Source organism: Macrotis lagotis, chromosome 4, assembly GCF_037893015.1.
Source record: "Macrotis lagotis isolate mMagLag1 chromosome 4, bilby.v1.9.chrom.fasta, whole genome shotgun sequence".
Classification (NCBI taxonomy): Eukaryota; Metazoa; Chordata; class Mammalia; order Peramelemorphia; family Peramelidae; genus Macrotis; species Macrotis lagotis.
In genome coordinates, this window is record NC_133661.1 from 209,663,999 (window position 1) to 209,689,467 (window position 25,469).

At 34.6% G+C, this 25,469-nt stretch overlaps 1 protein-coding gene across 5 annotated transcripts in view; it reads right to left on the bottom strand.

Moving 5' to 3' along the window:
- AKAP6 (A-kinase anchoring protein 6) overlaps positions 1–18,038 on the bottom strand; it is a 474,513-nt gene extending 456,475 nt beyond the window's left edge. For 2 of the 5 annotated variants that reach the window (XM_074235346.1, XM_074235347.1), the window contains exons 1-2: positions 17,866–18,038; positions 12,507–12,864 (exon numbers count right to left, since the gene is read on the bottom strand). In XM_074235346.1, the coding sequence (XP_074091447.1) occupies positions 12,507–12,830 (324 nt within the window). In that variant the 5' untranslated portion in view covers positions 12,831–12,864; positions 17,866–18,038. The other 3 variants (XM_074235350.1, XM_074235349.1, XM_074235348.1) reach the window with 3 other exon arrangements.
- Between the last annotated feature and the right edge of the window lie 7,431 nt (positions 18,039–25,469).

The window sequence follows — 25,469 nt, forward strand, 5'->3', positions numbered from 1 at the left end:
CACTACCAGGACTGCAACTATCATGAAAAAGTCACATGGCTTGGTCCCAGAATGCCATCATCTTGCCGGGGGTGGTCTTCCTTCCTGTGACCATCTGAAATAGAGCAATATATATATACCAGAATCCCCACATTGTGTGGGCTAAGCTAGTTCTTTCCCTTAAAAGGTATTGAAAATATTCTTGAGATTTACTTGGCTCAAGTAACTAAAAGCTTAGGCCATCACCTTTGCTTCCTAATCACTTGATTATAAAAAAGTCACAAAGAGCATCAGCTGGAACCCTCTATTTGAGTGGTCAACTTCCGTAGGTAATTCAGACGCAGGGGATTTCTGTTATCTCTTCTGCTTATCCTTATTGAAAATCCTTTCATTGGTGTACTATACTTTTGTTAATTATTAGATAGACTGAATATTACAGAACTGTCTTGAATGCATATTTCTTAGGGACTAGTCTGGTTAGTGTTGACATGTAAAATCTTCCCATAACTGAATTCACACCAGGTGCAAAAATTCATACTTGGAGTTCTCCTCACTACTATCATATTCCTGCCAAATTAAGAGCCAAGTCAGTTCCTATGGGGCATGATACATTGCCCACCTAATCAAACAAGAATTTAACTTGAATGCTACATTCTGTTTGGAGTGTCCCAATAGTAGAATGATGTTGACAACGTGGAGAAATTCCAGGAAAAAAAAGAAATAACAATGAATAATGGAAGTATAATATGATTGGCAAATATGGAAAGATTAAATAGCAAAAGAACATCTCTAAATAACCACAGCTGGTCTAAGCAGCAACTTTGGGAGACATGATCACATCTGAAAACTAGATATGTATCAATATCAGTACCCAGAGTCCAAAAGAAAAAAAAAATCAACAGAGAAAGAATCAGTGAGATGAAAACAATATTTAGGGTAAGCATCTAGAGAAAACTGTACAATATTGTACTTTATAGTAAAACCCCCTAATACAGACTAGAATAATTAGATCCAGATTGTAAACTATTCCATCACTTTTAAAATTCTTTAGCTCTACATTTAAGCTATCATATGGCACTTTGTACTCTAGGGTTCTATTTTTATATTGTAATTATTTTCTTATTAAATAAACTCGCTGTGCTAGCTTATGAATGCTATGAATGTCCTCATTAAGACTAACTTCTCTAAGCTAAAAATTTCTATTGTCTTCAACCAATCTTCATATGGCACAAACTTGAATACCTGTCACCATCCTGGTTATCCTTCTCTGGACGTTAGACAGCTTATCTATGCCATTCCTAAAATGTGGTACTAGGAACTGAGCATAACATTTTAGATGTAGTAGAATCAGGTAGAGTCCCTAAAGCTATCATTCTTCCTCACTCCCTCTCTCTCATTCTGGATATACTAAGCACTCCTATGCACTCCTAAATCATATGAACTTTTATTGACTTTCAAATCACACAGTTAACTCACGTTGACTTGCAAATTCCCAATATCCCTAGGCTTTTTTCAGATGAAATGCTATCTAAGTATACCTCTTCAAGCACTGTGTAAGGGAGTATAAACTCCTTGAGGGCTGGGTCTGTTTCATGTTTTTTCTTTGTATCTCTAATAATCTAATGTTTGTCTTTCATTTTTGCAGAAGACCACGACATCAGAGAGGTGATGCCATGACAAGCATTGGATTTGAGTGGGGGTTGGGGTATTGTAGATGGTCCTGGATGTGAGGCAGTTAGGGTTAAGTGATTTGCCCAAGGTCACACAGCTAGTGTCAGAGGACTCCTGTCCGGATTCCAAGTCAGTGCTCTATTCTATGCACCATTAGTACATACCTAGTACACAGAAGATAAAATGCCTGCTGACTTATTGATGATGAAGTTCATTTTCTTGTGTGTGCCTAAATATCAACAAATGAAAGAAATAAAAAAATTTGACAGAGTATCTGAGTAATCATCAATTTATTTATAAGGCTGGCTGACAAATCAATGAATTGACAGTCAGTGGTTTCTTTTGGTAAACAAAAATGTTCAAGAGAGATACTGAAAATCTTAAATAACTTTCTGAAAGGGAATTCTCATGACAAATGAAAATCAACCCTGATTAATGGATATTAATGAGGAAGTAGGCTAAAAGTTTTCAACTCTCCCTGCTCTGATCATGAAACTCAATCAGCTCCAACAATCTGGACAGGAGAATCCATTCCATTCAAAATACTCCGGTTTTCTCCTTCATGAACAGGGCCACTCTAAACTCTAGTGGAGGTGTACAGGACAGGGGCTCCTTTCTCCAGTCTACATTCTCTTTATATTCTAAATAGAAATTAGGTTTCTTAGTTGGTTGGGTTTGAAACCAGAATTGAAGAGCATGTTCAATTAGTCGTGTCCTTCAGAGACAGATTTTATTTTATTTTATTTTTTAGATTTTTTGCAAGGCAAACAGAGTTAAGTGGCTTGCCCAAGGCCACACAGCTAGGTAATTATTAAGTGTCTGAGATCAGATTTGAACCCAGGTACTCCTGACTCCAGGGCCGGTGTTTTATCCATTATGCCACCTAGCCACCCCAACTATGCCACCTAGCCACCCCAGAGACAGACTTTAAAAAGAACTGCATCTTAATGAGGAAAATGAGGGGAAAAACTTGGATCCCTATTTAATAATTGGTTATTTAATGGTATAATAATAATTTTAACTTTTTATCTATACCACTTAATTTTCGCTATACTCTACCCAATGTTACTTTTGTATATTCTCTTATTGAATTTGGTTCAATTTAACAAAGACTTATAAGAATTCACTGGATTTGGACAAATAAACTATATTAGATACTTCTCTGCCTTTTAAAAGAGTCTACTAAACCTAATTTTATCTTCCTTTAATGACTCAGAATCATCATTATATACATCAATCACTGTAAGAGCTCTTCCAGTGACTTGCTCACAAACTACTGAAGCACATAGAGATATTTTACACTATATCAAATGGTCCTAGACTGCTGTATTTTTCTAGTTCTCTCTGTTTTTTACCTTTGTCTCCTCCTTTGATATCAGACTGTCAGCTATCACTTTTCAGGGCTGCAATTATATCTTACTATCTGTATCCTTGGGCAAACCAAAATCTCTCTAAATCTCAGTTTCCTCATCCATAAAAGCAAGAGATTTGGAACACTCTAAGGTTTCTTTCAGCTTGGAATCTAGGATCCTACCCCTTTTCTGATGCTCCCTTCCTATTCTACCACCACTCCCCTTTTCCTAAAGTAGTGTTCCTTATTTGCCTTAATGGAATTAAAGGTCTTAAGGGCCTAGTATAGTCTCCTTTTCTTTTATCTCTTTTTATCCTTAGTGCTTAAAACAGGATTTTGCATAGGATAATAGATTTAAAATTGGAAGAAACTTTAAATGACTAGGAATTCTATTCTCTTGTTTTGCATATGTGAACATTGAGGCTCTCAAAGAGGTTTTATGACTTGCTCAGGGTCATACAAAATAGAATTTGAACTCAGTTGCTCATGACTCCAAGTCCAATACCCTATCTTCTATGTCACAGTGTCTCTAATGTTTGCTGATTTTTTTTTTATTTTTTTCATTTAATTTTTTTCCAACTATATCAAAAGATAATTTACATCATTCCATTTTGGTAACATTTTGAATTCCATTTTTCTCACTCTTTCCTTTCCCTCCCCACTTCCCAGCACAACTAGTAATTTAACATAGGTTATACATGTACATGAATTGCTTAATTTTAATATGGTGAAAACCCATATAACTCAGCAGATGGATAATTGAGATATTTGTTCAGTCAAAGATATTCAGCATAAGGATCAGAAGGCTCTTCCTAGGAAAGTAATGCATGAGATTTCTCTGTAAGGTCTGTGGCAGATGATTTAGACTCTCAGAAACTTACCTTATTTGACTCAACCCTTTTCCTATATCTTTTTGAAAATTTTTTTATTTATTTGAGTTTTAATTTATAAAATAACCATTCCATAACATAATAAAAAAGGATTACACAAGAAACTTGCAAAATTGTTAAGTGTAATGCTATTATTTTTAAATATATAATAGTTATCATGCAAATTTTTTCCTCCCCCAACTGCCTAGATGGCTACCATTACACATAAATATGTATGCATATTTGCATGTATATGTATATTAATATATAGGGGGGTGTGTGTGTGCATATAAAATCATTCTACTTCTATTTATCAGTTCTTTCTTTGGATATAGAATCTTCATTCATATATGTTTTGTAGCTAAATTAGGTATGTATAAAAGTCAAGATCACTTATTCACTCAAAGGTGTTCTTAAAACAATATTACAATATTCTCATTTCTACTCATTTTTCTATTCATTATTTCATGCAAATATATCCATGTTTTTTCTAAGATCATCAAGTTCATCATTTCTCATAACATACTTGTATTCCATCACAATCATATTCCCCACTATGACATTCCCTGATTGATGGAACGTCAATTGGTGGGCATCTCCATAATTTCCAGTTTTTTTCCACCACAAGACAACTGCTATAAATAGAACATAGAGTTTTTTCCTATATCTTTTGAAGGATTCATTTTGACATGAGCTTTGTTCCTAGAGAAACAATATCTTATAATATGGCTCTTGCCCTGGATCAGCTTGCAAGCTATTCCTTTTTTTTGGTATTTTTTATTTTGGAAGGCAATGGGGTGAAGTGACTTACCCAAGGTCACACAACTAGGTAATTATTAAGCATCTGAGTCCAAATTTGAACGCAGGTCCTCCTGATACCAGGGCTAGTGCCCTATCCATTGCACCACCTAGTTGCCCCGCAATCTACTCTTGAGACCCCTAATATTTATGAAATAATTGGATATCAATGAAATCCTAAACTAATTAGTATTAAATGTTAATATGATAATAATTGAAAGTAGGGAAAAGAAGGAAGGGTTCATAGGAAGGAAGAAGGGCTCCTCCTAGGAGAAATGGTAAGCAGATTGTATTAGATGCTGAGAGACATATAAACATGAAGAGATGAGCTATTATGTATCCATAATCTAAACACTGGCTGGCTATGTGATCACAGTCAACAAATTAAGTCTTTTGTGATGAAAAACAGACCAGTGGAAAGAAATATGGAATCAAGAAGATTTCAGGTTCAGCTTGGAAACACACTGGCTCTACATGTACACAACACTACACAGACCATTGAGTTCAACCTTCACCTGACCAGGAATTCCCATTACCTCATTTTAAAAAATGGTCATTTAACTTTTCTTTGAAGATTTCTGTTCTTGTCTGAGCAAAATTTTCTCCTTTTGATTGACTTTAATTATTAGAAAAAGTTTCCTTACATTGAGCTGAAATTAATATCTGTAACTTTACATCATTAGTTAAAATTCTCCTCTTCTGGGGTCAAGTAGAAATTCTTCTTCCATATTTAAGTATTTTTTTCTCACAAGTCTCTTCTCCGGGCTTCAATTTACCTTCAAACAATTTTCACAATGTGTGATCTCAAGATGTTTACCATTCTTTATTATCCTCAATGGGTCCCTCTTTAGGTTATCAAAAACTTTACTTTTTTAAAAATACTTCCTAGAACTGAAGTTAATACCCCTAAATATATTTTGATCAAATATATTTTGTCTTCTCCAGGTCATATTTCCCCAAGTCTTTTCACATGACTCTTGAACTGTATGACCTCAAAACATTTCACCATTCTGATTGTCTTCTTTTAAACCCTCTTTAGCTTATTAAAGTTCACCAAGAGTTGGACATAATTGATATATACTGGATCAGAGAAGAATGCAGCAAGATTATCACTTCATTGGTTATAGTTTCCTAACAAGCATTCATTAATGTGAGGTCATCTCCAGTAAGAGGATAGGAGAAAGAACATAAATCAAAAGAGAATCAGGAGACATTTAGGAAATCATTGAGTAAGCAAGAACATTTAGAAAATCAAAAGGAAAACAAGGAAGCATAGCATCATAGAAATAGAGGAAGGAGAGTTTCATGAAGCAAGTCACCCACAGTCAGGTAAAACAAAATTTAATAAAGAAGATAGAGAAAAATCCATTGGGTAAGGCAAGACAAACATTACTGGTCATGTTTAAAAGTTTCAATACAAAGTAGGATTACAGGAGTTGAGAAGGGAATGGATAAAGAGGAAATGGGTGAAATGAACATAGCTCACATTTTCAAAAAGTTTGGTTGAGAAAGGAAGAAGAAGTGAAGAGAGCAGCCAAAAAGGAGAAATGGGCAGATGATATTTATTTGTTTTGGATTTTTTTTATAAATTTAAGAAGATAAGATGTTTGAAAACAAAAGGGAAGCTATAATCTAGTCTCTTTGCTTCTACCAAATACATTTACCTCCCTTGACAGCAATATTATTTCTTTGAATGTTCATCATATCATTACACAGATGAGTAACAAGAGAACACTTTCTTGGAAGTTAGGAACTTGTTTTAAAAAATTCCCTATACTCCAATTCTTCTTTGCCATCTGTCTTGTGAAGTGTGGCAGATATCCCTAATATGCTAAGTCTCCTTTTCACAGAAAATATTGCCAGCCCCAACAATCTGAATGAAGGCCAGAGAAGTTATGAGCAATTATCTGTTACCACTTCAATCTCCCTGTTACTTTTTACTACATGCCTGGACAGTTAAAGTTTGCAATGAAAGTATGCAGAGAAAAAGGCTGAGAAGTTGACCCTGTCCACTATTGCAGAGGGATGGATGGAAGCGCATTACTCTGGGAGAAAAAAAAATGATTTCTCAAGATTACAGAGCCAAGAATATAAAAATAATACTTTTGGGGAGTTGTTTCTTCTCATTCTCGGTTTTTGACCTTCTGTCGTTTATTCATTCCTTCTCTATAGGATAAGGTTTAAAGATAAAACTCAACCCAGACCACTAAATTCAATTCAAACAAACATCTATGAATCTCCTAAAACATGCTAGACCTTAATGGGAAATCAAGTATGGGACAGGTAGATAAGTAACAAAAATATACATTAAATAATACGTATTTGGACAAAGTATATTTATAAATACAACTTATATTTATTATAAACAAAGGAGAGATAGGAACAAAATATGAGTCTATAGAAAGTAGTAAGAAAAGAAGGGACAAAGGCAGCTAGGTGGTGCAGTGAATAGAACACCGGCCCTGGAGTCAGGAGTACCTGAGTTCAAATCCGGCCTCAGACACTTAATAATTACCTAGCTGTGTGGCCTTGGGCAAACCACTTAACTCCATTGCCTTGCAAAAACTAAAAAAAGGAAAAAAAAAGGAAAAGAAGGGACAGATCACTTCCAGACAATGGATTAAAGGATAGCTTTGTGACTTAGCTTGGAAGGAAGTCATTACAAATTTTTCTGGTGGGAATGAAGAAAACCAAAATAACTGGATTTTCAAAGTGAGATTCAAGATTTTTAGATTATATTTGAATGTCATTTATCCATATTATGTAATCCTTTTTTAAAAAAAAAAATAAGAGAATGGGTCTTTCCTCTTGTTAAGGCTGCTCAGCTTCCTAGGAGCTGGGATTATAGGTATAGACCACTGTGTCTGGTATATCTCTGCCTTCACTGGCGTGGATAATCTATCTGAACTCACATTCCCTTAATAGGACAAAGATTGCCTAGCCTATATGGCAAGGACTTTCTAGTATTATTAAATATGTCTGTATGACATAGAGAGGTTAATAACTGATATGTAGTAGGAGCTTAATAAATGCTTGCTTATTGAGCTATGAATTATTATGTATCATGAGAACTTCTAAAGCTTGTCTCCTTTCTTCCATAAAGTAAGGAAGGTTTATATTTTCCTCCCATATTTCTAAAAATAGGAACAATAACAAACTTCACTGAGAAAGAAATCAAGAAGTGAATTCACTATGTCTCATTTAGAAACAACACATTTCTCCCAGTCCAGAGGTCTGAGCTAAACTCCAAACCTTTTAAGGTTTAGTCTGGTCTCCTTGAGCAGTGCAAGCTTTTGGGTCAAAAGTAAAAAATAACTTTCTAAAAAAAAAATCCAATGGTCTGTCACATATCTTGCCAAAGGCAAAAAGAAACAAAAGCATTTTCAAAATATTCCAATTTTTAAAATGAAGATAGGAAATGGAAATTGGAAAAAAGTTTCACAAAGATATGTTTGAATCATATAATTTTTTAAAATTTATTCTCTTTGAATTTGTTTTTCTTTTTTAAAAAATTGACTATAATTTCTAGGAGTCTGCACAACAGTGGTTATGAGGAATCATAGGATTTATCAAAATGCTTACATTTCATCAATGTCCTTATTTTGAAGAACAAAAACATACCTTTAAAATATAATAAGAAAAAAATCAACTGGGAAGATAAGAAACTAGACCAAGATTATTATACTAGTCCCTGGAATCTAAGGGGCAAGTCACTAACTATGGATGGATTATTATTGATTCAGTGTAAAAAGAACAATTAGTCCTTGGACCACTTAGCAAAAGAGGCAGCATGGTATCTAATGAATTCTTTTTTTTTTTTACAAGGCAATGGGGTTAAGTGGCTTGCCCAAGACCACACAGCTAGGTAATTATTAAGTGTCTGAGGTCGGATTTGAACTCAGGTACTCCTGACTCCAGGGCCGGTGCTCTATCCACTTCACCACCTAGCTGCCCCAGTATCCAAGGAATTCTGAAAACAATCAGAAAACCTATATTCAAATCTTCCATCTGCCACTGGCTACCTGAATGACTTTGCATAAACCACCTACCCACTCTGGGCTTCAGTTTCCTCATCTATAAAAATGAGGAGGTAGAAGGAGACACTCTCTAAGGTTCTTTTCAGTTCTAAATACTATGATCCCATAAAAATAGTCATTGACCACAAAAAAAAGCAATAATCTGAGCTTTAAAACTATGCAAGATAAATTCAGTGCCCTAAAAGTGAAGTGAACCCTATTATTATCACATAGCTTCAGAGCAGCACTGGGGACACTGGTAAAAGCTGATTATTAAATTTTCAGTGTGAGCATTTATACATCAGGAAATTCTACAAGTCTTAAAAGTATGTCATGAATATACTATCCCTTCCCCCCCCAGTCAGTTGTTAAATATTCAACAGTACACACAAATACCCACTCACCCCTCACACTCACTCACTCACTTACTCACTCACTCACTCTCACACACACACACACACACACACACACAATCTCTGAGGAAAAGAAAGAATGAAAAATTACTTAACTCTTCATATCAAAAGAAACATATTGACTCAATTGAAGACCTAAAGTCTTATTTAATCTAGCAAATTATGACCCAGGACTACACAATTTTAATTCATGAATCTGCTTATTAATGCTTCCTGATGTGGAAATTAGCTTCTGTTGGGTCTTTATCCAAAGATCTGTGTGCATGTGTATGTGTGTGTGTGTGTGTGTGTGTGTGTGTGTATGTGTATTTGTCTTTTGTGTTGAGAAAGGGCACAAAATAATGTTCCATAAAAGTAATTTTGCTTGATTTGTATCTAGTTTGGTAGCATAATACCAATTAGCTTTCTTTTTACAATGCATTAAATTGTCTCTTAAATAGAATATAATTAAAAGGAGTTTTCCTAATTGAAGTGTAACTTATAACCTAGCTTCTATCTACATTGCCAATATTGTAATATTTCTGGAATTGTAAATTATGACCCATTCAATTTTAAAGTTACATACACATTTTAATTCATCTTAGTATATTTATCCCCAAAGGGATCACTGTTGTAAGAAGAAATCAGTTTTTAAAATGCAAACACTTTCCTTGAAATAAGAAAATATATGACTGAGCCCAAGATATACAGAAAAGAAAGAAATTATGTCTGATTGGCCTTAACAAGGACACTTTTTCAAAGATGTAATTTTTAACATATTCCATGAGACCAAATATCCCTGCTTTCTTTCAAAGGGACCTTCTTGCCAATATGTTGACAAGTATTTATTAAATGCTTATTACATATTGATAACCATAGAATAAAAATAATTGAATGTTTTTTAAAGGGCCATAGACTTCATGGATGAGTACTTAATTACATTTCTACAAAAATGACCAAAAGCTATGAAGGACACAATTGTTCAATCCAGGTCTTTCCATCTATTCCTGAAAGCCTGGTGACTTTGCTACTACTTCTAAAAAAAAAAAACTTTGGCTCTCTTCTAAAGTGGTTGCATTGGTCTAGTCTTGTTCACGCAACCCAAATAGGTTCCAAAAAAACTCAATAGGAGGAAATTTCACATTCTGGACCTAAGTAGAGTAACATTCTAGTTTAAGCCAGACTAAAGATGATAGAGAGATGGTAGAGAATTGAAACCTCTGACTTCTACAGAATGGGAAGTCTTCTTTTCTTTATTCCAAAATATAACAAAGGAGTTTTCCATACTGGCCCTCGGGGATTACTTCTCAATTGGGTCAACTCCAGTGTGAAGTAAAATTGTGAAATTTACTTAGTAAATCCCTCCTTTCAGGATTTGTTTTGCCCTCACTTCTGAGCCTCCAAATGGGCTTAGAGGCATCGGAGTTGTACAATGAATATATCTCTAGGACTAGTATTAGGAAAAACTGAGTTCAAATCCAACTCTAGACATATTTTAGCTATGTTACTCTGGTCAAGTCACTTTTCTGTTTGCCTTAGTTTCCTCAATTGCAAAATGCAAATAACACAGAACCTATATCAAAAGGTTGTTGGAAAATCAAATGAGAATAATTATAAAGCATTTAAGCAATGCCTATCATGTAATAGGTACTACACACAAACACACACACACACACACATATATACATATATATGTATATATATATATATATATATTGCATGTTCCTTTTCCCCTCAGGGGTCTTGGGCTGTTGTTTCTTTCTAGAAAGAGATCCAATTTTAGTATTTCAAGTAACAGAAGAAAAGATTTAAAATATATTTATAATTCTAGTCTTCAAATATTATGTTGTTATTATGTGGAAGAGGATTAGATTTGTTTTGCTTGGAATCAGAGGAAGAACCAAGATCTATATTTGAAAATATAGGCAGACAGATTTTATATCATAAGAAAAATTTACCCACAACTAGAGCAGTCCAAAAATGAAACTGACTTCATCAGGTAGTGAATTCCTTCTTACTGAGTATATTGAACTTGAGGTTGGATAAATATTTTTCTGGGATGTTTATAAATAAACTTCATTATTTGGATAAAGGTAAAAATAAATTACCTCTAATATACCTTTCATTATTCAAGGGCAGATATAATTCAAGCAATATTCCTTTCTAAAGACCCCCTTCCCATCTCATTTTGATCCATTCTTTATATTCTGTATTTACTTTCCTTTAAAATTATGGAAGGTGGAAAATATAAGAATGGAATACTGTACCTAGTCTAGGTATTATAACTCCAAAGACCTATGACATGGATCCTAATCTTTACTGTACTAGTGAAAAGAAATCTTACTTTGCTATCAAAGTAATGAAAAGTGACATATATATATATATATATATATACATATATATATATACCACAAGATTAAATAATGACAAAAATAATCTATATAGTATGCTAAGATTTGCAAAGTACTCACAATATTGCCTCATTTTTTCCAACAATCCTATGAGATAATTGGTATTATTATCACAATTTAACAGATGCACAAACTGAGACAGACAAATCTTAAACTGATTAATATGAAAGAACATTTACTTTGAACCATATCAGAGTTGAAAAGGACTTCAGATCTATATCTAAATAAGAAATAAAGTGCACATTAGCTTTTACTAATAGATTTTCATGACAGGGAAATTCCTACTTCCTAAAATAACTCCTTTTAATTTTTTTGATACATATAATAAATATGAAGTTTATCTTTAAATCAACCCTAAATTTTCCTCTTTGCAACTTTCATTCATTCTTCCTAGTTTTATTATATAGGGTGAAGTAGTACAAAATTTTAATCCTATCTTCATCTGACTAGTCTTTGGAAGAAAGTAACATCAGACTCATGTTTTTACCAATTGCACTTCATTTTTTTCCCCCTTGGAGTGTTTCTCATTAGAATTTACAGCACTGAGCATGGTAGCCCAATTGTATGCTTGTTAGAGGAAGATGAAGCTTTTAAATCAACTGAGTTTGGGCCTTCTGAGATGTAGTAAGGCTAAAGTCAATATGGTGGCCAAACTAAGTCCAACAGTGAATATGGTGAACCATAAGAAGGGACAAACTGGAATATACCAGAAACAAGGTACTTCAAGTTTCCTCAATGATCAGCACTGAGGTCAGCTATGAGCATTTGCAACCTGATTAATAGGGAAACAAAGGGGAAGGGAGAAGAGAAGAGAGGATTTGCAAGGTCTGTGACCTTGAAAATTTCTATAGAATTCCATCAACTGGTCAATTGCCAAGCTTTTATTAAATGTCTATCATACTTCAAACACTGGTTGAAAGTATTGAAAGCAAAAGACAAAGATGAGACAGTTCTTGCCTTCAAGGAATTTATATTCTATTAGATGATCTGAATGCATACAGCCTGGAGAATATACTTACTTTTAATTGCACTAAATGTACATCCACATGCTTGCTCTCAGAGTCCTGTTGGACTGAGTAGGTCAGATCTCTGACCCTCTCTGAAGTCATGCGGAGCCATGTCTCAATTTCAGGTAGGTGGAGGACAATCTTCCAGTCTGCACCCGTATGGAGTGGGGGCGGCTTCTCATATCGTTGGTCAGAATCTATTTCCTTCATCTCATCTTCTCCCTCACCCTGCTCCACTGTAGGGGTCATATTGATGACCATGGGCGAAGTATCAGTAGCCATGGGATCCAATTCCTGTGATCTCATGGGGGACAGGGTGACACTCATGGTTAACATGGAGTAATCTAAACCATACTCCTCTCCAAAAGAGCTAAAATGCAGAAAGAAAGGATAAGACATGAATTAGATATGATTGACAAATTAAGAAATCATCATCATTTGAAGTATAAACACATTAAAAAGTAAATTTTCATCTCTTTTCAGCATATAATTTTAATCTTATACATTCAGCTAGCATCCTAAATAAGTTAGCTAATTAGAGAAGAGTGATCTAGTTGCTTAAACTTTGGAACTGATCACATATTTTTATCTCCTTTTCTCCCTTCTTTGGGTAAAAATTATTTGATAATCTTGGTCTTAGTTTACCTTTAAAAAGGAATAATATATCAAGTTATATATTCTCAAAAATAAAACAGTTTCCAATTGTTAGGTTTTTAAGGGATTTTATGATTTCTATTTCATTTTTTAAATATGAAAATATTTGTAATGCATTGTGAAATTTGATTTTTAAGGTAAAGCTGACCAACTTCTATTTCATTCTACCAATAGTACCTATAATTATAATACAGAATTCTAGTGTCTGTGTCTTTTATTTAAAAAACTGTTTCCCCAGTTCTAAAAGAAAGTAATTTAATGTAAAGTACAGGATACAGAATTTAGAATAAGTAAAAACTAGTTTCAAATTTCATCTTCTTAGACAAATCACTTATTAATCACTTTTCAGTTACCTCATCTGTAAAATAGAGGGGTAGGAATTGGAATCAGTGACTTTTAATGTCTCTTCTAGTCCTAAATCTATGTTCCCACAAGAAGCTCTCTCAGTTCAAGACAATGCACTGCCATCATCCAACCCCATCTGACTTTTTTTCCTTACTATACAAATTCAAGTTGTTTTAGATATGGTATTCTACTCATTTTCTCATAGATTGTTCACCTAAATGATGGTCAGTTCATGACAAGAATAGAGTAAAAAGATAAAATGTTGTTTGATGCCAAATTGTCTTTCATTTACTAAGTCTATATTGCCAAAAAAGAGAAAAAACAAAAGGGAAAAAGGACCTATATGTACAAAAATATTTAAAGCAACTTTTTTTTCCTGGTGGCAAAGAACTGAAAATTGAGGAAATGCCCATCAATGACTAAACAAGTTGTGGAATATGATTATGAAGGAATATTATTGTGCTATAAGAAATGATGAGCTAGATCTTCTCAGTAAAACCTGTAAAGATTTACATGTATTGATGAAAAGTAAAATGAGTAGAACCAATAAAACACACTAATAGCAATAGTGCAAAATGATCAGCTGTGAATGACTTGGCTATTCTCAGCAATAAAATTACCTAAGATAACTGAAGGATATATGATGAAAAATGGTATTCATCCCCAGAGAAAAAACTGATGGTGTCTGAGTACAGATGGAAGCAAACTTTTTTATTCTATCTTTCTTAGGGTTTTGTTTGATCTAATAAAAATAATAATGTTTGTCCTTCATTCTTAAAGAAGACTGTGACATCAGGAAGGTGATGCCATGACAAGCACGTGAATAGGATTTGAGTGAGAGGGTGCTGTGCTTAATCACCAGCCTCACTTTCTCCTCCAGAGCCATCTGAATTCAGTGGTCAGATATGGATCAGGAAGACTGGAGATGGCCCTGTATGTAAAGAATCAGGGTTAAGTGTCTTGTCCAGGGTCACACAACTAGTTATGTGAAGTGTCTAGGTGGGATTCAAACTACTGTCTTCCTCACTCTGAGGTCAGTGTTCCACCCACTATGCCACCTAGCTGCCCTCTATTTTCTTTTACAACATCACTGAGAAATATGTTTTGTATGACTACACATGTATAAATCTATATCAAATTGGTTACTTTCTCAATGAAAGCTGGGGAAGGAGAGAATATGGAACTCAAAATTTTAGAAATAAATGTTAAAAACTGTTTTTACATGTAATTGAGGAAAATAAAATAGTAAATAAAAATAATTTTTAAAGCTAATCAAATGCTTTTTATTCATAAGATTATAAGTAAATCAGGAAACCTAACCTGTTCCCTTTTAAAGTATGGCCAGATCTCCACTATAGTCCTTCTTTGACATTTCATTCTAATGGGGAGGTGAGTCTAGGTTCTAGACCAGAAAAATGTAAGTCCTGGCTGGTCCAACATATTTAGAAAAATTCTGAATACAGACTTAGTTGTATTGTATGTCTGTTGTCCAAGAAAAAGTCTGTGTCTGAAGAAATTCACCACCAGATCAGAGATCAGAATTTTGACCACTGGAAGTCTCAAAGACCACCTATGTGGTCTGTGATGGGCTGTGCTCTGTCTCAGAACAAACTGCAGTCCCTAAAGATACAGAACAAGCAGCTTCCCCTAAGTACCAAAACAAAACTACCAGCAAGGATACTTAAATTGGAAGACACCTGAGAAATAAATTTTACTTGAAGGAATGTCATTATCTTAAAGGGATTTCAAATATCTATGGGGTTTTTTCCTAGTAATTGTGAAAAGCCTCTTTTGAGTTTTACTTTTTCTTCAAGATCAAGAGCATTCACATATGAATTTATAACACCACCATTTCCATAGCAACAGACTGGAATTTCAGAAACAATGGTTTACTAGGATCTTATAAATAACCACAAAAAAAAAATAGATCAATAGTACCAAGGACATATTGCAAAGGAATGATGATGTAAGTATATTTTCTGGTGATTCTTCTCTACCTTATCCATTATCTCCTTACAGTGATTCAATATTATAATATGGAATGGCCTTCTTGTGTCAAGTGAGTGAAAACTGACTAATCTCATTTTAGCCCTTATGTTAGATAAGAATATACGTGGACTTAACTCTTATTAATTAGAAGATAACTATAATTGCATTTAGAAATTTAAAAAAACACCAAGGGCAATTTACTACACCATCTCTTTGGAGGTACAAATCCTAATGCCTAACAATCAATTAATCAATCAACAAGCATTTATTAAGACCCTTAGTGAAGAATGCCTTGATGAGATAGATATGCTAAATCTGGCTGCTTTCTCTAAGACAGACACCCTACTTATTACAGATGCACCAAAAAAGCAAATAATTATTTTAATGACCTTTTTGCTCAGCCTTTGAGTTTCAACAGAATCCAATAGTCTGTGACCAGAACTGAAAATATAGCATCAATTATTTAATAGAATGACTTACCCAGAGATTTTAAAATCATTTCATCTATCTTCATTCTATGACTAAGTGGTTCATAGATATTATTTTTCCATTTTATAGATTTAGGGAAACAAGACTACAAAAATTGTGCCCAAATTAGTGGACAAAGTCTTATTCTTCATCAAAAGCAAGATACTGGGGGGAGAACTCACTGGATTTGGAACTGAAGGGAGGGAGGAAGATTTACTATTTATTATGCATCATAGGCCAGGCACTTTGGTGAACATTTTAAAAATATTATCTCAAAATATCTGAGTCATAGGAACTAAGGGTTTTATCACTAACTACCTGTGTGACCTTCAGCAAGTCACTTCTCTCTAGGCTTCAGTTTCTTCATTGTAAAGTGGAGTTATACTAAGGTCTCTTCCAGTTTTAAAATCTATGATCTTAATAATCTATACATGCGGTATTAAATTAATGGATTGTAGTGAGAATGACACCAAGTCCCTGCCCTGTGACACTTTTTTTCTACCCAAGGTAGAGAGCCATAACAAGTGAAAAAAAAGTAAAAAGACAGAAATAGGGCATCAAACCAGTAAGTACTTGAAAAGTAAAGAATTTGTACCATACACATGACAAAGGCAAGTAAATGCTGGGAGTAGGTAGAAAGAATTATTTATCAGTTCCTTCCTAGATCCATCTATCATATCAGACTCAAGCCAACAAAATGCTAACCTGGGTTTAAAGCTTCTCATATCTAAACAGGCATAAAATACAAAGTTAAGACAAAAAACACCGAAGCCCAATTGAAACTCCTTAATCATCTGCTCTGTATTCAACTTTTTCTTTTCTACACTTTGAGAATTCATGCTCCATGTACTGTTGTAGTAGAACAGTAAAGCAGCAGAAATAACATTAAGCTCATTCATTAAACCTTTTCAGCACCAACACCAAAATCTCCATTTTAATACAAGGGTTTCAAATCAAAAAATGGCACACACACAGGATCACTCAAACTCCAGTAGTAACATGCGCCATTTAATAAGAAACATTTTGTAACTAAAGGAAGATGCTTCTGAATATGGAAGTTTAGAGAAATACCCATTCTTTATATCTATATTTTTATAGTCATTACCACATTGAGAAGCCTTCTGGGAAAGTTAATTACTCTTCTTTGATGTGATCAGAGTAGGAAATTCAGCCCTGGCCTACCGGCTGTACTAGGCTCAACAGACTCTCCCATCCAGACAACCCAGCTTCTTTACAAGCATGCCTCCTCTCCAGTCACAAAGCAACTGAAGCATCCGGTAAATAAAAAGCCTTCTGAGCAAGAAAACAATGGCATTAACCCAAGTTCACGTAGGATGCAGGCCAAATTATAGCTCTGGCTGTAAGGCAGCTGGTGGGTTAGTGCTCATCAGCTTGTAGGAGCCCAATGACCCCCTTCTGTTATCAAATGCTTGAGTCCGTAGGCTGCCTCTCCAGTATTAGCGATAATACCCACCTTTATCCCAGCTGCTGTTAAAAATAACATCCATTAAATCCTTTTCTTTCTACAAAGCCACAGCAAGATGCAACATTTGGAGTGTGAAAGCTGAAAAGCTTAAAGCGCTAACAATTTTAAAAAGCTGTATTGGGGGAACATGGGGAGGAGTCCCCAAAGCTCTCTTTTACAGCTCCGCAGAAACAGAAGGAAAACGTACCATGGATTGCTTCCTGACAAGGAGCGGGTTAGCTATCACTCTTGACAGCTTCCAAAGAAGGAGAAGCTGATGCAGATAGAACTGTCTGGAACTGACTAACATCGAACTGGCTCCAGGAGGCTGCCCTTGAGCCCAAGACAAAAGCAGGAACCCCAAACACCAGGCTACCCGAAACCACCCCGTTTCTCCTGTTTCTTGTTGTTTCACTCAGAAACAAACTGGAATCAGTGTTTTGTACTCACGGTAAGATCTTTTGTCCCTGACAGCTACCCAGGACCAAGAACTCCTTCCTACTCTTTCCTCCTCCTCCTCCTCCTCCTTTTCTCTTACTCCCCACCTCCAACTCCAATTTTCTTTTGTGGCAAAACAAGATAAACTCCCGAATCCTTTCTGTGTTCTGCCAACAGGCACTGTAAAGTCTTTGGGGGAATTGTTTCATATGCCCTTATTAGCTTGCAAATGGGATCGCCTTAGTACTCAGCTACTGAATCCCCTATTTGGAGGGAAGTGAACAGTCACTGCAAATGTTACAGTAAGGGGAAAACCTTTTTTACAGACCAAACAGTGATAAGTGATTTGAGAAAAAGGAGACAGTTGCCAAAACAAGAATCACTATGGAAAACAGTGTTTGGACAGACAGAGTACATCATTCAGAACTGGTAGAGAACAATCCATGGCTGTATTAGTAAGTAAACCAAACAGTTCCCGTAACCCGGTACTATACTAAATGTGATCGGCTGATGAAGCCAATCAGAGTCAAGTAAATTCAAGCCCTCTCATTTCTTGGGAAGAAACTGTTCCAGATAAAAGTATTATCAGTTTGAGAACAAATAGAGTCATAATGTAAATCATTCTCAAATCAAAATAGTTTATTCTCTCTGTTCTCTCCTTTTTTTGCCTCTTCTTTATATCAGAAGTATTTAAAAAAAAAAACCTAGAAAAAGTTCTAAATTTAAGTCATCCTGTCTCAGACACTTGCTAGCTGGGCAAGTGATCCAGGTAAGTCATGCAACCCCTCTCAGACTCGGTTTCCTTTTTTCTAAAATAAGGGTGATAATAGCTCCCACTCACAGGGTTGTTATGAGAATAAAATGAGATAAACCTTGAAACATTATGAAAATGTTAGTGATTATTACTGATGTTATTGTTATTTAAGTAAAGCCAAAATGGAAAAAATTAAACCAAATATCATTAAGGCTCTTTGCTTCTCTCTCACTTATATACCTTTTAGCATCAGCAGTTGCTACATCAAGAATGCCACCCTGCAAGGAGATCACTGACAGGCTTACAAACAATTTTTTGATTCAAAAGTCAGATGAGGAAATTATTTGGAGATTTCCCTTAAATTCTAAATTTAGCTATTACATCTTCTTTTGTTAAGGAAAAGAATAAAAAAGCTACAGAGGAACACCTATTCCATGCAATGGATGTTCCATTAATTAGGTTCTCTATAAGAAAAACAGATACAATACAGCCTCTCTAATAAATTAACTAATTGAGCTCTATTGCCAGTCCCAAGGATAAGGAGCTATTTACCTCCCTAGTGTTAAATATGCTGGTCTGCCTATTTCATTGGATTGTCCAGAGGTTAAGAGAACATGTGAAGTGTGAATAGCTTTAAACTCTTAAGTGAAAAGTCAATAAGTAAGTGCAAAGCAGTTACAGCCAAAGAAAGTTATGGCCTTTTAACAAGAATCTAGGGAAATTTCTAGAACTCACTTCCAGAAATCTCTTTACCTCATGGTACCTCCTCCCCTACCCTCTGGGCACACACCTCTCTCTTGCCCTCTAGGTCTTAGTAGTGCCTACTCACTTTCTAATCCCTAGATAAAAACCAATTTGGGACTATAAACCAATGAAGAGGATTATTTCAAAAGATCTAAAAGAAGAAAAGGCATGTAGATGGATAAGTTAAAAGGTTTTAAAGGAACCTTTTGGCATACATCTGATTTTTTTTTCTGTTCTCCCCCCCCCCCATTTAATATCTCCATTGTGCATTGCTTATCTTCCAAGCAGATGGCTGATTGTCTTTCTACTAATCACATCGACCAGTCACCCACTTCCCTGGTTTCCCCACTCAATCACTTGCTAACTCCATCACACCAACCATAGAATCTATGTGTCAGCCAGAACACACTTCATCAATCATTTCCTGCCCTCAAAGCTGTCTCGCATTGCTCTTTCCTTGTTGTACTCAGATGATTTGGGTTCCTCTTGGTTATTAGAAACAGCCCAGATTCAACTACCTAGTCATCACAACATCCATGTTTTCTCCATGACAGTAGTTGGTTCCTGCCAAACAAAGATTCATTAAGCAGTTCCAGTCAGTCATCCAAGGAATGGTCCAAACATTGATCAGTGGTGCAGACAATGGACTGAGTGAATGTTAATGAGATTTTCAAATTCCTCAGCCTTCTTTTGTCATATATTAGGAAAAAATAACCTCCAAAAATGAGTTGCTTACTTCCCATTTGAGATAGCTTTCTAACTATCCAAAAACGGCTGGAGGTTTAGAAAATTTGTTAAATAACTACATTTAATTGACATTAAAGGATAAATATATGTAATTATATCTATAAAAACTGCTTAATATATATTCATATAAATGTTTTATACATACACACATATATTTCTAATGCAACAACAAAAGAGTACAGTGGATCAAATAAGATAAAAAAATTGGGGAAAATATTTTAACTTAGAGAAAGAAGAAGCAGGTGAGAAGAAATCAACATTCTTCAAGAAAAGTTATTTGACACACCCACAGCTTTCAAGGCAAAGGATTCACTGTTGCACAGTGTGGCTTAGAAAAAATATTTGTATTCTGGGAAAAAAAATGATTTTTTTATAATTTAGAGGTTCTATTTAATCTTAGCAGGCATTATTTATTTTTGTCTTTATTTGAACCAATTTATTGGTATTCTAAATAGGTATTTCTTTTTTATTAAAGATAAAACAATATTGGCTATTTCTTATTTTTCACTCACCTTCTCAATAGCACTGATTCTTCTACAAGATCTTAAAATTGATCCTTCAAGAGTTTTTCAGTATCCTTTTGGTCATCCTGTATGCTACCATTTTCTGTTGTGTTTGTTTGTAAGTAAAATAATAGCAGAAGATTCTTCCCAAATCTATCCTACTATGACTTCTTGATAAAGTCAACATGGTAATGAAGAAGTATAGTTCCAATGGGAAGACCACTGTTTCAAGAGTCAAGAACCTAGGTCCAAACCTGCCTCTACCTATTCCTTGTCTGACATTAGTCACATCACTTAACCTCCCCAAGTCTTCAGCTTCCTCATCTGAAAAAAAAGAAAAGGTTGGGCTAGCTATCCTCTGGCATCTTTTTGGCTCTGGATCTATGATCCCACGATTCTCTGTCTCAAATGGAGTTTCTTATTACTCAAGTCTATATGCTCTCATTAAAACCCAAAAGTCTAGAGGAAAAAAAGGATTTATTCTATATAACTTCTCATTGGAGGTATTAATGTGTGCTAAATGTAAATTGATTTATCTGTTTTGGAAAAAATGTAAAAAGATGTGAAGAATGTCCTTCTATTCTCTGGATTACTGGAGAGAATAGAAAGGATGGGGGAAAAAATCATGAAGAAAACCAGAAAGACAAAGGTTATGTTGAGTTTATATAAATACCATTAAAATGCACTCCTTAGAGAAATAAAAGAAGATTTGAATAATTGGAGGTCTAGCCACTATATTACTTAATTTATAGATTTAATGCAATACCAACTTAGCAGGTTGATGACCTCATCAAACTAGACAAAACAGTAAATTGATCTGAAATTACAAAGGAAATAATGCAATATTAATAAAAAGAAAGCTAGCACTATTTGCTCTCAAACTATTATAAAGCAGTAAAAAATAGTAAAGCCTATCAGTTTAAAAAATAATAAAGCCTACCAGTTAATTAGATTCAATAAAGAAGACCTTTGTTTTTCTGTTTTTTTTATCGTATCTGATTCTTCATGATCTTATTTTTGTGGTTTCTTGGCAAAGATATTAGAGTAGTTTGCCATATTCTTAAACTCATTTTACAGATGAGGAAACTGAGGCACACAGGATTAAGTGACTTATTCAGGGTCACATAGTTTGTAAGTGTCTGAGGCCAGGAAGTAAAGATTCAGACCCAGAACTCTATCAGCTGTGCCACCTATCTGCTCCAAATAAGACTTAGAAATTAATAAATATACCAGTCAAGTAAATGTTCAATAATCCCAAGAGTCAACTGATAGTGCAAGGATTAGACTGCTGGTCATGGAGTCAGTAACACCTCAATTCACATTTGGCAGTAGACACCTACTGGTTGTATGATCCTGGGCAAATCATTTAACTTCTGCTTGCTTCAGTTTCCTCAACTGCAAAATGAAAGTAATAGTGGTAATTACCTCTCAGGGTTCTTGTGAGGATCCAATGAGATAATACATGTGATAGGCACTATAGAAATGTTCATTTTCACCCCTTTCTCAGAGAAAACACAGTATTAGGAAGTCTCCCTAACTTACAAAAACTGGAAAAGTTTGGTAAAAATTAAGTTTAAAACAGCAGCTTTCACTATTTACCACAATAATCTCTAAATGGGTAACAGAACTAAGAGTAATAGGTTATATCACCTAAAAAATTAGAGTACCAAAAGATGTATCTATAACATATAATTAGGAAAATAATTTATAACTGAAGGATAATAGTGATCACAAATGACAAAAAAGATGATACTGATGATATAAAATCTGAAAAGTTTTGCATTAATCAAAATCAATGTAACTAAAATAAAAAAAGAAATCACTAAGTTAAGAAAATATTTATACTCAAGAGCTATCATCTGGAGCAGCTAGGTAGGACAATGGATAGAGTACCGACCCTGGAGTCAGGACAACCTGAGTTCAAATTCAACCTTATATACATACATACATACATAACACTTCCCCAGCTATATGATCTTAGGCAAGTCACTTAATCCCATTTTTTTTTGTAAAAGCCTCCCCTCCCAATAAAAAGATCAATCATCAAATTCTGACAGATAAACCATATATAGAAGTGACACAAATGGCTTAAAAATGTGTACTCTCAGTAATCTTATGAAAAAATGCTACAAATACAAAAGAAATACAAATTAAAACCATTCTGAAGTTTAACCTCACAGCTGTCATTTTAACGAAGAAAATAAAAGATAAAAATAGTTCACTTAGAAGGTCTGTTAAAAAAAAAATAGCCATACTGCAAAGTGGAACTGTGAATCATTCTCACTATTTTGAGAAACAATTAAGAATTACATAAGAAAATTCACTAAACTTTCATATCTTTGACCCAGTGATCCCATTTTTGAGCACAATATCCAGGAGTCAAAGACAGAAAAAAATATTTCACATATAACAAAATGTTCATTGAAGCTTTTTTTTTGCCATAGCAAAAGACTGATGCACAAAGCATATGTTCATCAACATAACAAAATAATTTGTGATATAGGAATATAAAAGGAGACTATTATTTCATGAGATATTATGATTAAAAGAATTCAGAAGAACATAGAAGGAACTGTATGAACTGCTGCAAAGTGAAGAAAACAGAACCATGAGAACAAAACAAATGATGTCCTACAGTAAGGTAGACAAAACAACACTAGAACCTGATGAAGTAAGATTAAACATAATAAGCAATGAAAAAATATTCTGTGGAAGAATTGGGGAATCAAAACTAGAAGAACATGGTAAAAAGGAAATAGGAAGGAAGAATCCCTGAATCCATATCTCTCCTACCTTTTGTGACCAAACCCCTTGAGATGACTACCAACAATCAATACTTCAACTTTCTTTCCTCTCTTCTTAAACTTTTAGCATCTGGCTTTCTTCTTTATCATTCTACTGAGGCTGCTCTTTGTAAGTGATATTTAATTGCCAAATCTAATGTCCTTTTCTCAGTTCTATTGCCTTAAAAACTGTGACTCATCAGATTTTCCAGAGTCTTCTCTTTCTCTCCAAGATTCCATGACTCTGCTCTCTCTTGTCTGACCTCTCCTTTTCAATCTCCTCTGCTGGATCTTTATCCAGGTGATGCCAACAGCCCTTGATATCCCCAGAGACTCTATCCTGGGCTCTCTTTTCTTCTCCCTCTATACTATTTAATTCCTTGCTGTTTCTTGTACAAGTCCCATTCTTTCTCAGCTTCTGGCATTTTCAGTTTCCCATACTTGGAACTCTCTCTCCTCCTCATCTTCATTTCCTGACTTCACTGGCTTCCTTCAAGTCCCAGACAAAATTTTTTTTGCCTTCTGCAGAAAGATTTTCCTGGTCTTGCTAAAGCATGTATACAAATGTGTGTGTTTGTATGTATGGTTACTTTGTTTGTATATATAACTGCTTTAGTGTTATATAAGAATATTATTTTCTTGAGAGAATGGATTGTTTTCTCAGTTTTCTCACTTATCATAGTGACTAGCATAATATAATAAAACTCTATGACTGACAATCACTGGAATTATAAAACAAAATGAGTCTCTTTCTATGTAGGGTGAATCTGGACCCTGTGATGAAGGGACAATATCTCTGGTTCATAGAACAATAAGGAAAATTTGAAAGTATTAGGGAAAAGAAGCACTATCTTGGTTGGTGTCTATTTCAGAGACCAAATGAGGAGGTGTTCTATTTCCTTGGAGTATGTATAAGGAGACATGACAGTGGCTTCCAATACTCACCAAATCTGTAAAGTATTATCCACCTCTAATTCATGAGATAAAAAATATATTGCTAATAATATGGGCAGAAAAATGAATTTCTGGAATCTCTGGTTGAAAAAAGAGGATGTGGGATTTTTATGTCTACACACACACACACATATATATATATATGTATATAAACTTGTATGTGTCTATATGCATTCACAAATGTATACATATGTGTGTATGTGCAATCTATGTATATGTGTGTCCCTATATTATAAATGCAACTCACACCTATATTTACATATGCAATTACAATCTACTATAACACCAAAGCAATTATATACAAACAAGATATACAAATATACAAACACACATATATAAGCATGCTCATTTAAGGAAGATCAAGAAAGGCTTTCTGCAAAAGGCAAAAATATGCATATATATATATTATGTATAGGATTTGTGCATGTGGTTATACATGGCATTAAAGAACAATATTTGAGTTTCTGAACTGTCTTAAGAAAGATAATGGAAGGGGCGGCTAGGTGGCATAGTGGATAAAGCACCAGCCCTGGAGTCAGGAGTACCTGGGTTCAAATCCGGTCTCAGACACTTAATAATTACCTAGCTGTGTGGCCTTGGGCAAGCCACTTAAACCCCATTTGCCTTGCAAAAAAAAAAAAAACTAAAAAAAAAAAGAAAAGAAAGATAATGGAAGAACAGTCTTTCAGCCAGGGTGAGAGTACTTCTTGATTAGGAATGAAAGAATAAGTCTAGCCAAGTATTTGCCCCTCTTATTGAACTACAATTTGAGAGGAAGGAAAGAATACAGAAACTTATGTAATATTTTTATGAAAGCAGAAGGCATTTTTTAAGCATGCATTATGTGCAAGAGGCATTGTGCTAAGTGCTGGAGAAATGATGAAAGTCAAAAACAAAGCAAAAAATGTTCCCACCTTTTAGGAATTTTCAGTCTTACAGGAAGCCAAAATGCAAATAACTGTGTACAAAAATGATAAAAACATGATAAATTGAAGTTAATCACCAGAGGGAAAGCTTGAGCTTTAGGGGAGATTGAGGATTTTAGATGAGTCTTGAAGGAAAGCCTGGAAGAGCAAACTATTGATTAGATGAGATGGAGAATGTCTATGGTGCTTTGCTGATACAAATCAA